The sequence below is a fragment of the Pseudorca crassidens genome, chromosome 5, assembly GCF_039906515.1.
Source record: "Pseudorca crassidens isolate mPseCra1 chromosome 5, mPseCra1.hap1, whole genome shotgun sequence".
Classification (NCBI taxonomy): Eukaryota; Metazoa; Chordata; class Mammalia; order Artiodactyla; family Delphinidae; genus Pseudorca; species Pseudorca crassidens.
In genome coordinates this window covers 74,928,076-74,942,074 of record NC_090300.1, presented here as the reverse complement: position 1 = coordinate 74,942,074, position 13,999 = coordinate 74,928,076, and the positions used below count along the sequence as shown (strand labels likewise).

At 36.1% G+C, this 13,999-nt stretch overlaps 1 protein-coding gene across 6 annotated transcripts in view; it reads right to left on the bottom strand.

Annotated features, from left to right (window-relative positions):
- The window catches only part of OPA1 (OPA1 mitochondrial dynamin like GTPase), a 93,428-nt gene that overhangs the window by 11,041 nt on the left and 68,388 nt on the right, over window positions 1-13,999 (bottom strand). For all 6 annotated transcript variants that reach the window (XM_067738444.1, XM_067738446.1, XM_067738445.1 and 3 more), the window contains 2 exons: window positions 13,648-13,741; window positions 13,028-13,138 (listed from right to left, as the gene is read on the bottom strand). In XM_067738444.1, coding sequence (XP_067594545.1) covers window positions 13,028-13,138; window positions 13,648-13,741 — 205 coding nt within the window. The remainder of the gene's footprint in view (window positions 1-13,027; window positions 13,139-13,647; window positions 13,742-13,999) is intronic.

Sequence of the window (13,999 nt, the reverse complement as noted above, 5' to 3'; positions counted from 1 at the left end):
GAATGTTAGATAGATTCTACCGTAAGATTATAATTGTCTCCTGTGAATTATTTTATTCTGTATCCAGTACATAAAATATTCCATATTCATTACACCTATCAACTCATATTATGATGAAAAAATATTTAAGTTATTTTATGTGGTAACTCATTAATGATACATTTTTTTCTCAAAAAAGTTTAAGTAAATATGCTATTTCAAAATGAATACATTTCTTTTTCTCCCCATAAAAAAACCTAAATATCACTACAATTTAAAAACTATGATATAGGTAAGTAATCGGGAAAGCTAAAAAAGTGTCAGCATAATGACCAGTAAAATATTCAGTCCCAAACAATTAAGGTTTTAAAATAATTCATCATTTTTTTTCTTTTCTATTTTCCTCTTCTTAAAAGCATATTTTACTCTGAATTTTGTTAGGAGGGAAATTGAAACATTTTAAGAGAAGGAAAACCACCCAGGCAGCCCTTAAAGAGACAGGACATCATTTATCACCTGAAAAGACAGATTTATAAGAAGAGGGCCCTTTCTGTTCCTTTAAGACTGCAAAACAGATGGGAAGTGAATGGACAGTCAATGGGACAAGAAAACACATGGGAGGTGCCGCTGTATGTATGTTCCCAGCATAAGAAAGAGGTCAAGATTGTAACTGCATGACTGGGTCCTGGAAAGGGTCTTTCTTCAAGCTGTTACAAAGACAAACGCTGTTCCTCATCCTGCTGTCAAACTGTTATAAATATTGGTTTGTCAAAAGACCTTCAGTGCTGAAATTTTAAAAAGGAGGTGTAACAGATGAATGAATCATGAGAATGATTCTTAAACAGTCAGCTCATTAATGTAATTTTGAAAGTAAAAGAAAATAATACAAGAAGGGAGAATGTAATTCTGATTTATGAGCCAAACTGAAAGTTTATAGAAAAAAGTATGGAATTAAAAATTGCAGACTTTAATAAAGTTATGAATTAAGTGAGATGAAAAACAAAAATGGAATACAATTATATCTCTCTCTCTTTTTTTTTTTTTTTCCGGTACGCAGGCCTCTCACTGTTGTGGCCTCTCCCGTTGCGGAGCACAGGCTCCGGACGCGCAGGCTCAGCGGCCATGGCTCCGCAGCATGTGGGATCTTCCCAGACTGGGGCACGAACCCGTGTCCCCTGCATCGGCAGGCGGACTCTCAACCACTGCGCCACCAGGGAAGCCCCAATTATATCTCTTAAGTAAGATGCTACATAAGGACAAAGTATTATTAATCTTATCACAAGGAGAACTAATAGGCATTTGTGTTTTTTTAGGTTGATTTCATGTTTTCAGTTATTTCTCACTATAACCGTATAAATTGATATCATTACTGATATTGGTTCCATAAGGCAGAATAAGGCTCAAAGACATAAATGCAGCTTCAGAATTAATTTCATGCACTCAGTAATTTAGAAAATCACCTTTAAATTATAAATTTAAATTAAATTATAAATTATAAATTTAAATTATAAATTTAAATTAAATTATAAATTATAAATTTAAATTATAAATTTCTTTTCTACAGAAAAGAAATAAAATTGAAATAGCAATAAGAATGCATAGATGGATAAGCCTGGGTTATCTTTTTTGAAGAATGAAACCATTACACATTTCTTTAGGAGACAAACTCATTGTTCTCAAGTTAATGATTAGTTGAACTAGGAGAGTAGGCTCTAAAAATAACACATTGAAAATAATATAAAAAAGGAAGCCAAACTATATGAACTTGGTTATCTACAGTCACCACCAGCACAAACCCAGACTAAAAATGAACAGAATCCCAAAACAAATCTAAGAAGATACTATCTCTGACACATGTTGTTAGCCCCAGCTTTGCCATAAATATTTATGTAACTGGCTAAATCATTTCCCTTAGTGAACATCAACTTCCCCATCTGAACAATGGGGATAATAACTTACAAGCCTTATACGCCTTTAGAAGAAAAACACAACACATGGTGTAAAGTGCAAAGCTCTATACAAATTTAAAGCACATATATAGAGTTCCAAACAGGATTTAATTTGGATTCCAAAGTACCAAATGATGCAGTTACATGAGAATACTTTCTATTCCTAATGCTTGCCTGGCTCATTGCTTTCCTGATTGTCAGCAATCTCAGTAGAAGTGAGAATAAAAGATTACAAAGTTAAGAAGAGAGTGGACGGTTTAAAGTAGAGGCAGCAGCCAAACATTCAAAAGTTTTCCTGTAGACTTCCCAGGTGGCACAGTGGTTAAGAATCCACCTGCAAACGCAGGTGACATGGGTTCGATCCCTGGTCCAGGAAGATCCCACATGCCGCAGAGCAACCACACCCATGTGCCACAACTACTGAGCCTGCACTCTAGAGCCTGCGAGCCATAACTACTGAGCCCGTGTGCCACAACTACTGAAGCCTGCACGCCTAGAGCCCCTGCTGCGCAACAAGAGAAGCCACCACAATGAGAAGCCCACGCACTGCAACGAAGAGTAGCATCCACTCGCTGCAACTAGAGAAAAGCCTGTGCGCAGCAACGAAGACCCAACGCAGCCAAAAATAAATAAATACATTTATTAAGGGAAAATAAGTTTTCCTGTGTAAAAGAGAATCATGATCAAAAGCAGCTGGAGTGCACAGAAGAATCAATCTAGTAATTTTAAGATAGGAATGATTTCAGCATCTTTGAAGAAAGAGAGACATAATGAAGGTACAAGTACATATAGGAAGTGCCAGGGTCCTGAATACAGGTGGAGATTAACTTTAAAAGCAGAGTGATTTTTAGTACATGTTTTGTTACTATATAGCCTCTGGAATCCCTGACCTATTTAAAGCAATGGGTACCATAGGTTTTATTTTTACTAATGCTGCTTATTCCTCTCAGGGAATCTTTTTGAAATAAGTTTGTATGAAGAAAAGGAAGAGAAATTGAGCCTACTCTGATAGATGAGAAACCAGAAATAGGAGCAATGACAACAAATTGAAGATTTGGGGTATAAGAGGAAGCCAGCCCAAGATTTCTTCATGAAAAATGTGTTCCAGAAGTGTAACAGAAATTATGTCCCTAAGATCCCATTAAAAATTTAGTTAGAATACAATGTTACAGTGGTTATATCTCGGCAGTGGTAATAGTTTAAAAAATTCTGCCATCTATATCTTCTAACTTTATACAATGCATATGCACTAGTTTTGTGATAAAAAAGATTAAAACAAAAACACCTAAAATTCTGGTAGTTGTACTGGGTGAAGACAGGTACACATGACACAGAATATGAAGTGGTACGAATAAAAGGAGAGACTAAAAAAAGACCTGAATTCCTTGGCCCAGAAAAAAGATCTAACTCAAAAGATTAAAACTAAGGAACAGACTGAAAAAGTTCTTCTAAGAGAAATTAAAATGGACTAATTCCATACACAGTAAGTAACGACGAAGCAGAGAAAATCTATTATCTTTAATGGGCTGCACAAGTGTGAAAACTTCACCAGTTCAAGAATGATTTCAATTCATTCACAGGTGACAGATCCAGGAGGGGCAGTTACTAGAAATAGGAAGAATTCAAAGTGAATCCCCAACCACAAAGGATGATACCATGATAACCAATTACTAAGTGGCCCCATGAAATGTCTCTTGGTGTCACAATTACCAAGAGGTTATTTGGGAAGATATCAGTCACTTTTAAAATTGATCATATCATGAATCAGCTTAATCATTTCTATGAATGTGATAATTAAGAATATGAAATTTCTAAGGTAATTTTGAATTATGCTCATTTGGAAAAAGAAACAGTTTAGAACTGTATAAAATGGTAAAGAAATTAAAATTTCTTTTGTCCTCAACCCCTCCTGCAACTATCCTGAGAACCCTCTTTCACAGAGGTTACCAGTTCAGTGTGCATCAATTTGTCCTTCAAGACAGTTCTCTCTTTTTTAAAAAATGTATTCATATCTTGTTTAATTTTATTTTTTAATATACTGTTCCACAGATCAATGGATTGTTTTGCAATTCGATTTAGTTTTCAATAACTAGATTCCATCTTTTTCCATCTTAGAATGGAGAGAATACATAATTAAAAAAATAAAACAAATCAAAGTTTAATCCAAAACGTAAAGATATTATTTCATCCTAAAGTCTCACTGAGGGAGTGGTAAGCATTAATAACAAGGGAAAAACAGCCTCATTTCTAGCTTTAAAAATGTGCACTCTTTTTTATACATAATCATATACACACAAGCACATAATACATAACACATAAATAGAAACCACTTTAAAATGATCAACAAAAAATTCAATCCATAAATTACTGAACAGCCCTTTCCTATCTTTATTCTCACTTTTAATCAGTTAAAATGTGAGTTTAAAGCAAAAAGAATATACTTGTTAGTAAAGCATTGAATAACAGTAGCCTGTAAAAGATTACAGAGAAGTAAATATCCTTTTAATCTTGTACCAGTTTATCAATATCCGTCAATGTTGTCTTTAAAAGACAGACTTAGGGCATGAAAAATGTGCTTGATTGTACAAGCCCCATTTTGAGTCTGAATTTTCTCATCAATAACCTGGAAAGCACACAACTCGGACTCACCGTGTGGAATTGCGCATGTAAATAACTACTCCTCTAACACACAGGACTCTCCCTGAGGATTACTTTATTCTTTGTGTCAACTCACTCTCTCTCCCTTCTTTGGACTACAACACAAAGGCAGAGTCTACTTCATCTCTGCAGACTCAAGGTAAAAATAATCCTTCACTCTCTTCCTTAGCTGCTTTGTCAATTTCACCTTACTAGGAAAAATACTTCACAAAGGCAGAAGTTAAAAATTCAATCACTTTAACCCGGAGAAGATACCTTAAAGAGCTCAAACACTGATAACATAAAACAGAAAGCTATTTATTCTGTAGTGAAGAAAAGAAACATTCTAATCTTCCCATTTTTCAAATATACTCACTTCTACTAACCATTCCAGAAAGTGCATAAATGTCAAATAGAATAAAAATATTCCAATCGACTTAAAAATTCCTAATAAACACACACACAAAAATGAGTGTTTCGGTGAACTGGGTGGACCGGGGATTAGGACATCACTGGTGACCTAGAAAGAAGTAAGAAGTGGTTCTGCTAGGGATGAAAGCTAGTCGCAAGATGCCAGCAAAGGAATGTGTGGGTATAGGGGTGAATGTAGCAAATGCGAGCTGCTCTACAAGAGAAATGAGGTGGCAGTTTTCTGGTGAGACAAGAGTGGAAGAAAGCTTTCTTCTCCCTCTTTTTTAAGTTAAGAGAAGGGGGTAATGAAGAGCCTGTATTAAAATGTCATGATCCAACATTCATCAAACACATTCAATATGACATACAAAATATGGTGAATTTATGAAAGAAGCAAATGGCTTTGGCAGAATAGATCAATCATAATGGACATGAAAAAATTTTTTTCTTAAATTGGTTATTTTGGTTGATCTACAGTTGTCTATAGTGAGAAGCCTGCCTTCTGCTCAATTAAACAACACTGGCAGTACCTCAGTAAGGTTTTTAACCACTGAAGGAAGTTAAATAAACAGGGAAGAGGAAAAACACTAGCTCAGGACCAAGAGATAATAATGATGTATAAGAAGGCACAGTGAGAGACATAAGAAAAAAAGAGAAAGAGGGAAAGGCTGCTTAGAAGTGTGCTAGAAGCCAGGAGAGATGAGAAAGCAGTACTGAGTGCCTGTAATTACTGGCCAAAAAACCACAGTCACAGTATGTAGGTATAAATGATGCCACAGAGATTATGGTTTTTACAGTTGCCTAGGTACCTAGAATTCTACAACTCAATGCTACCCTCTCCTCCTTTAAATCCCTTTAAAATTCATTTTCTTTGGTTATGTCTACAGAAACAAATGAACATGCTACTATAGATAATAGTTCAAATAACAAATTTTCAATAGTCACATGATTTATCAGACTCTACTAAAAGAAGATATATGTCGATTTCATGCCCATTAATAAAAATAACAGACTGTGCCGCTGTAAGCATGAAGAACTCTCCAGAGAACTGGTGCGGGGGCAGAGTGGGTGGTGGCGGTGTGTGGCAACAATCACCTGTGGAGGCTTGGCAAAATACGCATGCCGTAGCCCTACCTCGGGAGAAATAGTTTAAACACATGACTTCCCTTTTCTGCAGTTTTAAGTTCCAGATTCTGAGTACAATAATCTTTCTAGGATGATTTTCAGTCTCACACTACTTCGTGGCCACGGGTTTCATCCATCAAGGCCCTCAAGGATTCCGCAAGTACGGCAGAAGTTTAGGAATGTGGAGGAGCCAATGAAAATTAAACCCAAGAGTATCTTGCTATTTTTCTTTCCTAAATAAAGAACAACAAAATTATTCTTGCTGAAGCTTCTCCCATCTAGATATTTCCTGACTACTTTTTATCCAAGTTTTAACATGGCATGAAGACATTTCTTAACTCTCTTATAAACTAGAATTATATTTCAGAGATAATGAAGGTACTTCTTCTTCTTCTTTTTTTTTTTTTTGCGGTACGCGGGCCTCTCACTGTTGTCACCGCTCCCGTTGCAGAGCACAGGCTCCGGACGCGCAGGCTCAGCGGCCATGGCTCACGGGCCCAGCCGCTCCACTGCATGCAGGATCCTCCCAGACCGGGGCACGAACCCGTGTCCCCTGCATCGGCAGGCAGACTCTCAACCACTGTGCCACCAGGGAAGCCCAAAGGTACTTCTTAAACTTAAGCAGCTAAGGTGCATTTCTCTTCTGATCTTAGCTTATAAAATGGTAGTACTGGATCATTCTGCCTCTACTCCCTTTTTATAACCATAATTTTCAAAATGCACTAGTACATTAATTATGAAGAACAAACAAAATTTTCATTATAAAAATAATTTGTTACTACCTGGTAGCTCAGAGAAAAAAGAAATTTCCATCTGTCATCTACATTTCTAAGTTTTTAGCATCAAAACTGAATCTCCTGCACACTAAGATAGAAAGCCTGTATCTTTCCTCCATTCTAATTATCAAGAGAAAGCATAGGATGGAGGATAAGAGGAGACTGGGAAAGTAAGGAGACACAAAGACAAGCCCCACCAGCATTGTATATTGCCAAGAGAAACAAACTTTAGTTTCAAGAAACAATTGCCGGCTGTCTGGGAGATGCTCAGGCATCAAACAATAAAGAACAGTCAACAGAGGCAAGAGGCCGAGCATGCTGCTGCGACTGCCTCTCTAATCCCCGGACCTCCAGTAAAAAGGCCAGCTGTTGCCACCTCGTGTAGAGAGTCAGCAGAGCAAATTAACCACGGGAGGAAAAAAGCTGCGGATATTGGAAAATTCTAATTTACCAGCCTCTTTAAGCTACACTGTTTTTAACATTGAGGACATCAAACTATTATCATTAAAATAAGCCTGTGTAATGGTAGCCCAAGTAAAAAGGTTTAAGACTGTTTTCACATTTCATTAGTAAATGAGACAGACGTAAATATGAAATATTCGGTTTTGACTGAAGCATATCTTCATGTAAAGTACAAGAAATATGAAGAAATACACTGAAGTTTATTATAAAACATTTCAACACTCCCAGACAAGCTCGACAAAAAGCCTCAACTTAGAATAACAGCCATATGCTCAAGTAAAGATTCTGTATCTGTTACAGCTGGATTTCAAGTCTCTAAGTACAAACACACCACACTGAAAAGCTGTGTCTGAATTTTGGGCAACTTTGATACTACTTACCTATGGCGGAATTCAATTGAGTGTACTTCAAGACAATTTAACAAGTCACATAAAGAAAATTAACTTCCTTCCATCTGTTTACTGGCTTCATTTACACTTCTGTGTTCTCTTACCCAGATGTTCTAATGCTATCAAAGTTTTCATATTGTTTTAAAGTTTAAGCTGCAAAGTTTTTTTCGTGTACGAAGTACAGAGGATGATAATGATCATGATGATTATCACGGTCATAACTAACATGTATGTCTTTTTTGACCCTCTCCATAAAGGACACTGTTAACTATGGGAGCCTCTAACTATGGGAGCCTCCAAATATAAAAGACCATTTTATATAATTATATTGTCTAACACCTTGGGGTTTTCTTCTCAAATTAGTTCAGCAGAGTAGTTAAAAGACCTGGGCTCAAATCTTGGCTTTACCGGTTACTATCTGTGTGTTTCTTAGGCTGCCGTTTCTTTTTCTATAACATGAGAAAAACGACTATACCTACGAGACTGCATGTTAAACACATAACCTAATATCTGGCACAGGAAATTTATTCAAATATTAATTTATATTCATAAATAGATTCAAGTTTCGATACAAAAATGAAAAGGAATTTATTGTAAAATAAGAAGAGAACAATCTAAATGATTGGTAATACCGCTTTAATTCCTGGGTATCAGCGATTCTTTGATTATGTACACAGGAAATAGTGAACAAGAGTTAACCCCATGCAACTGATATCAAGGTCCAAAAACTCACAGTAAGCTAGGTTGATATGATATTTACAGAGCAAACAATAAAAGAATCCCATGCTGTTCTGATGAAATTCAGTTTAGCAACATTACTAGCAGTTGTTACCAGTGTCCAGACACTCAGTTTCCAGGCTGGGATGGAGAATAAACTCCAAAAAAAAGTCTGTGAGATGTTAGCACTATTACTTATTTTATATAATGACAATCATAAAATACATCTTATAAATCATAAGCAGATCATTATAGAAAGAAACATTTTAAATTGAGCTGTAACATGCCAATTTTTTCCTCTTCAAAGAAAGCGTTTTAAAATTGCGGTCCGTTTCAGTAAATACATTGGACACATTATTAAAAACTATGCTGGGAATCCAAATAGATTTTATCTAAATTAATGCTGTATTTAAGTATCTATAAAAAATCCTTTGAGATAAAATTCACTATAAAATCAAAAGAATTTCATCAAGGTCATAGTGAACATATTTAAACACCAGACAATTCTGAGTATGACTAGACAATGCAAAAAAGGAATAAGGTGGAAAGATTAGCTATGTATTTTACTAAACTGTCCATGAGGCAACCCAGTCTTTCAACATCTTCAGAGGTCATGTTTTCAAAAGTCTCATTATCTCTAAATTATTTTCATATGATCCCTGATCCATTATCAGCTATAAAAACAAAATTAAATTTTTTTTTACCCTTTTCTCAGACTTAGGCAACAGTTGTAAAAATACTACAAAGAACATTTTTCCTGAATCATTTACTGTCATTATGCCCCACAAGCCCCAAATATTCTGTGTAGTAGCTACAAATATTTTCCTAAATAATCCCAATCTAACAAGGTTTAAAAATTAACAGTGAAGTATTACTACCATGTAACCCTTAGATTCCCACCAACTGTCCCATGAACGTCCTTTAGAGCAAAAAGACCTAGTTCAGGATCACGCATTGTATTTTGTTTTCTTATTCTTTAGTTTCCCTCAACCTGGAATAGTTCCTCAGTCTTTCCTTGTCTCTCATGATCTTGATACATTTTAAAGATTACAAGCCAGTTATTTTGTAGATTGTGCTTTAATTGGGGTTTTCCTGATGTATCCTTATGACTGAATTTAAGTTATACATTGAAGGTAAGAAAATCATAGAAGTGACGCTGGGTTCTTCTCACTGCATTCTATAAGGTGGCACACAGTTCTGATTTGACTACTACTGATAATATTACTGTGACTACTTGATTAAGGTGGTTATTACCAGGCTTCCCCACTTTAAAGTTATTCTTTTTTCCTTTTCAATTATTTTGCATGGAGACAGTTTGTGTGATTATACAAACATCCCATTCCTCATCACTGATTTTATTCATTTACTTATATAATTATCAATTTATGGACTCCTGTTTTATTCAATGGATTATAATTTATAACTGTCCTTATTTATATTGATGCCCAAACTGTCCTAGTTTTAGCCAACAGGAACCTCTGCACATTGGCTTCTGTATCTTGTTGACCTGTCCCTATCATCCTTCAACTACTTCCTTACTTTCTATATCCTAAGATGTCCCAGGTTCCTCCTGACCTTCCCCTGCTCCACCTATGGAATCCACTGCATCTCCAGAGTCCTGGTTCCTTGTATGCCTCCTCATCTCATAAGGCTCCTAGAACTAGAAGAGGCAAGCTCTTCTTTCATTTCTTTCATCTTCCTAACTCTAGCTTTGTGGCTTCACTTCAATATTGAACACGGTATATTTTCTCCAGAATATGAGAGAATACCGTACTACTTATGTACTCATCTTAAAGGACAACCAGTCGAAGAATCCCCAAAGTAAACTGGTGAAATGATTTGAAATTGGGCACGTTTAAAACTGGCAAAATATATGATGCATCAAACTTCTACCAATCTCTACAGTAATCTACCCTGTACCATTTTGAAACTGTAGTAAAAACAAACAAACAAAAACTCTGACTCCCTTTCTCTAAATTTCATTAACTGACTTACCATATTCTAATTGAATATGCTATACTAGGAACTTTGATCTGTGTAAGACAGTAGTAACCATTAAACTGTGACAGTTTACTGGCTGAAAGTATCCATGACCATATTCGCAAGTGTTAGACTGAACATAAACAGTAAGGAAAAGGTACTCTCAAGATTTTTTTTCAACTAATGGACAAAGTCATGGCTCATCTCCTTTAGTGTGACTGATGAGGCTGAGTCACTGGTCAAACACTTGCTTCCAAGGACATTATTTGGTACATTAACACGACAATAATTATATATATACAAAAGTAGTAAATCATTTCAAGGGAGTCATATGGGTACTTTCTCAGGAAAACATAAGACTTGGCTTGGCAGTGCACAAATTTGTGTTAGCAATACACTTTCCTTAAACAATCAAATTGGGAGTAGAAAATGATGGGGTTACACAAGACTCTATTATAAAACATGAGAAAAGACATATTTTCTAATCACTTAAAAATGTATATGCTGGTAAAACACATGGAAGTATTTCACTGTCTGATAACTATGTCTCGAGGGATACAAAAGAAATAGATCTGTATACACTGTGATACTGACACACCTCTTCCTGTAACAGTACTAATTTAGCATGAAATTATGAACCAGAAACTTCCAAATGTTTTTTTGAACCAATTCCCCTACCAACCCTGTAAAAAAAACTATTATAGTATCATTCTTACAAAGAAGCTAAGGCTGTGGGAGATACCCTGCCTAAGATAACACAGCTAGTACATGGTAGTTCAGATTTAAGCACAGGCCTTCTATGAGTTAGCACAGACTTAACTACACCACCAAGGCAGCATGAAAAAACTGGAAGAATAGCAACAGAAGATGGAAATAAAAGTTAAAGTGAGATATGTTTCAAAAAAAAGATTACCTAAAGAAAGAAGGAAAAGGAAAAGAGAAAGAAATAGGAAGCTGAGATAGTAGGGAGGAGAGAGAAAGAGAGGACAAGCAGTGGAGGAGAACATGGTGTTCTGGCACACAGCAGAAGACAGGAAAGCGCTGCTTGGTTTCACTTGGATGTTCTAGGGGTTGTATTGTAGTGCTAAATATTCAGCTTAGAAACTGTTTTCAAATGTGAAGAACTGCTTTTGGTTGAGCATGTGCTACCTTCTGGATATCAGAAAATTCATAGATAGTAAATTTAAGTTTACATTGAAAGAAAAAAATACTGTTTCATGAAGTTGAAATAAGGGAAACTTGTAACAAGGTAAACTCAAACAGAAGCACTAACCACCAGCATTTTCATTTTTATTTAATAATATTAACTTCTCACTGATTTCCTTCGGTTCTCAAGTATTTAAGTAAATCTTAATAGGCAATCCAAACATCTTAAAGCTAGGAATTCACTAGCATTCAAAGAACCAAATGTCCCTCCGCGCCCCCCCAAAGCCCCCAAAAACAAAGTGACAAAGTGACTAACAGGGCCCAGCTAGGTTGGGGGCTGAAGGTGGGGAGCCATATCACCCTGGTATAGATGTTAAAGCCAGACCAGGTGTAAGAGGGTGTTCGCAACCTGCCCAGCAGTGAGGAGAGGATCCGTGTAGGAGGAGTCAGTGCAGGCGGCCAAAGCACAGCAGGATGAAAACAGTATCTCTACAAAAGCACGGTTGGGCTTCAGGTGAGGAAGAGTCCTCATGTAGCCGGGCAGGGGGTAGGAAGAATGAGAGAGAGAGATGCCTGCAGTGTCAGAGCATGAGCTCAGTATAAAGGACTCCATTAGGAAGGGCAACCTGGCACAGAATGTCAGAGCCTAGATGAGGTGGAAAGGGTGTCAACACAGGGTAAGGTATTGTGGTAGTGGCCTGGAGTTGGGCGATAAGAACCGAGCTGGGTGAGAAGAACATTTGTGCAATGAAGGGGACAGTAGCAAGTTTGGTTACATATAAGAGGACTGATCAAAATAAGGAAATATATTAAAGATACGTAGAGCCAGATTTATCACTGTCAGAAAAAGGAATTACAAATAAGGAAAAGGAAAAAATTAGAATGAACTCGGTATTATTAAATTAAAATGGAAAGCACTGGTGTCAACTTACGGTTTTCAATACAGATATATACATATGATTAGAAATACAGATGTAAATATGTGTATATATGCGCACGCACACACATGGTATTTGTTCCTTCGCTCCACCGAGTGGGTCTGGGAACAGTGATAGTTCAATAATGATGAACATATCTGGTTTCTAGTTCTTGATTTCTAAATATCATTCTCCAAAAAGGGAAGCTTGGTCAGGGAAAGCACAAGATGAATATGGAACATCTTGTGTGGAAGGACAATATTAGGACAACAGGTGAAACTTGCATGGAGTCTGAAAATTAGATGTAGTAATTTATCAGTGTTATTAACATCCCGATTTTGATGGTTGCTAGGAGAAAATTCTTGTTTCTAATAAAGTACTTGGAACTGATGGAACTTCAGGTCAGCAACTTTCAAACAGTTCAGGGGGAAAAAGCTCTTTGTATATACTTTTCTATAAGTTTAAAATGAGATGGAGAAATAAATGGACATGCAGAAGGTGAAAAGGCAGTGAGATGGAGGGCAGGAAGGATTACTTACTGAGGTCTTCAGCCAGTTGAACTCGTTTACCAGTAAGCAATTTTACCTTCTTCTCACTATCTTCAGCAAAATCTTCCAGTACCTCTTTAACATTTTTCTCTAATCGCCTGACTGTTTAAAGCAAATAAAGAAAAATGAGAAGCATGATTTTTATGAATGCACAAGGATGATAAAATTAACAATATATGGAGAGCAAGTTCTTATTTTTCTCATCACAATAAATCTATTGTTAAGTTCAGACTTCTCAGTTATAGGGAGAATATCTACCTGTTATGCAGTACTTTTATCAACATGAAACTAACACATATCCTCAGAGAAAGTCCTATTCTTAAGCCCTAATATTTTAATGGAAGTACAGATTCCCCAAAAAACCTAAGTGATGCTTAGGAGTCCTTTCCTAACAGAGTTTTTGTGTAATGAAGAAAGACTCCTGGTATGTTTATCTCCCATCTTTTTCAATTATGGTTTATTTTCATTACTATTTTAAAGGCAAATTATAATTTTTGGTCTTCTAATAAATCTAATATTCAGGAAATACTTTGGCATCCATCTATTTAAAGTGAAATGTTATTACTGTTATTTTTCATGTCAAATCAGAAAGTGGTCCTTCTGTGGCTTACCTTCAGTGTTTGTAAGTTGCTGTCTTAAAGTATTTGCAGTGATAGCAAGCATTCGCTGTATTCGCCAAAACAGGACAACATCATTGCATTCCAACTGAAATATTAGGTAATAAAGATTACCAGATGCAAACTTAAAAATGAAAACCACAATCATGAACACATAAAATTCCTGAAGTCAGTACCTACAGCCTCTGCTTTAATAAAAAATAATCAGATTTACCTAATACATATATTCCTCTTGTAGATAGGACCTACTGCATTTTTTCTGCACAGGAACCACAAAGTTCTACATGATTTGGGTTTTATTTGCACCACAGCTACATAGCTTTGTTTTGATTCCAATGACAAAGCA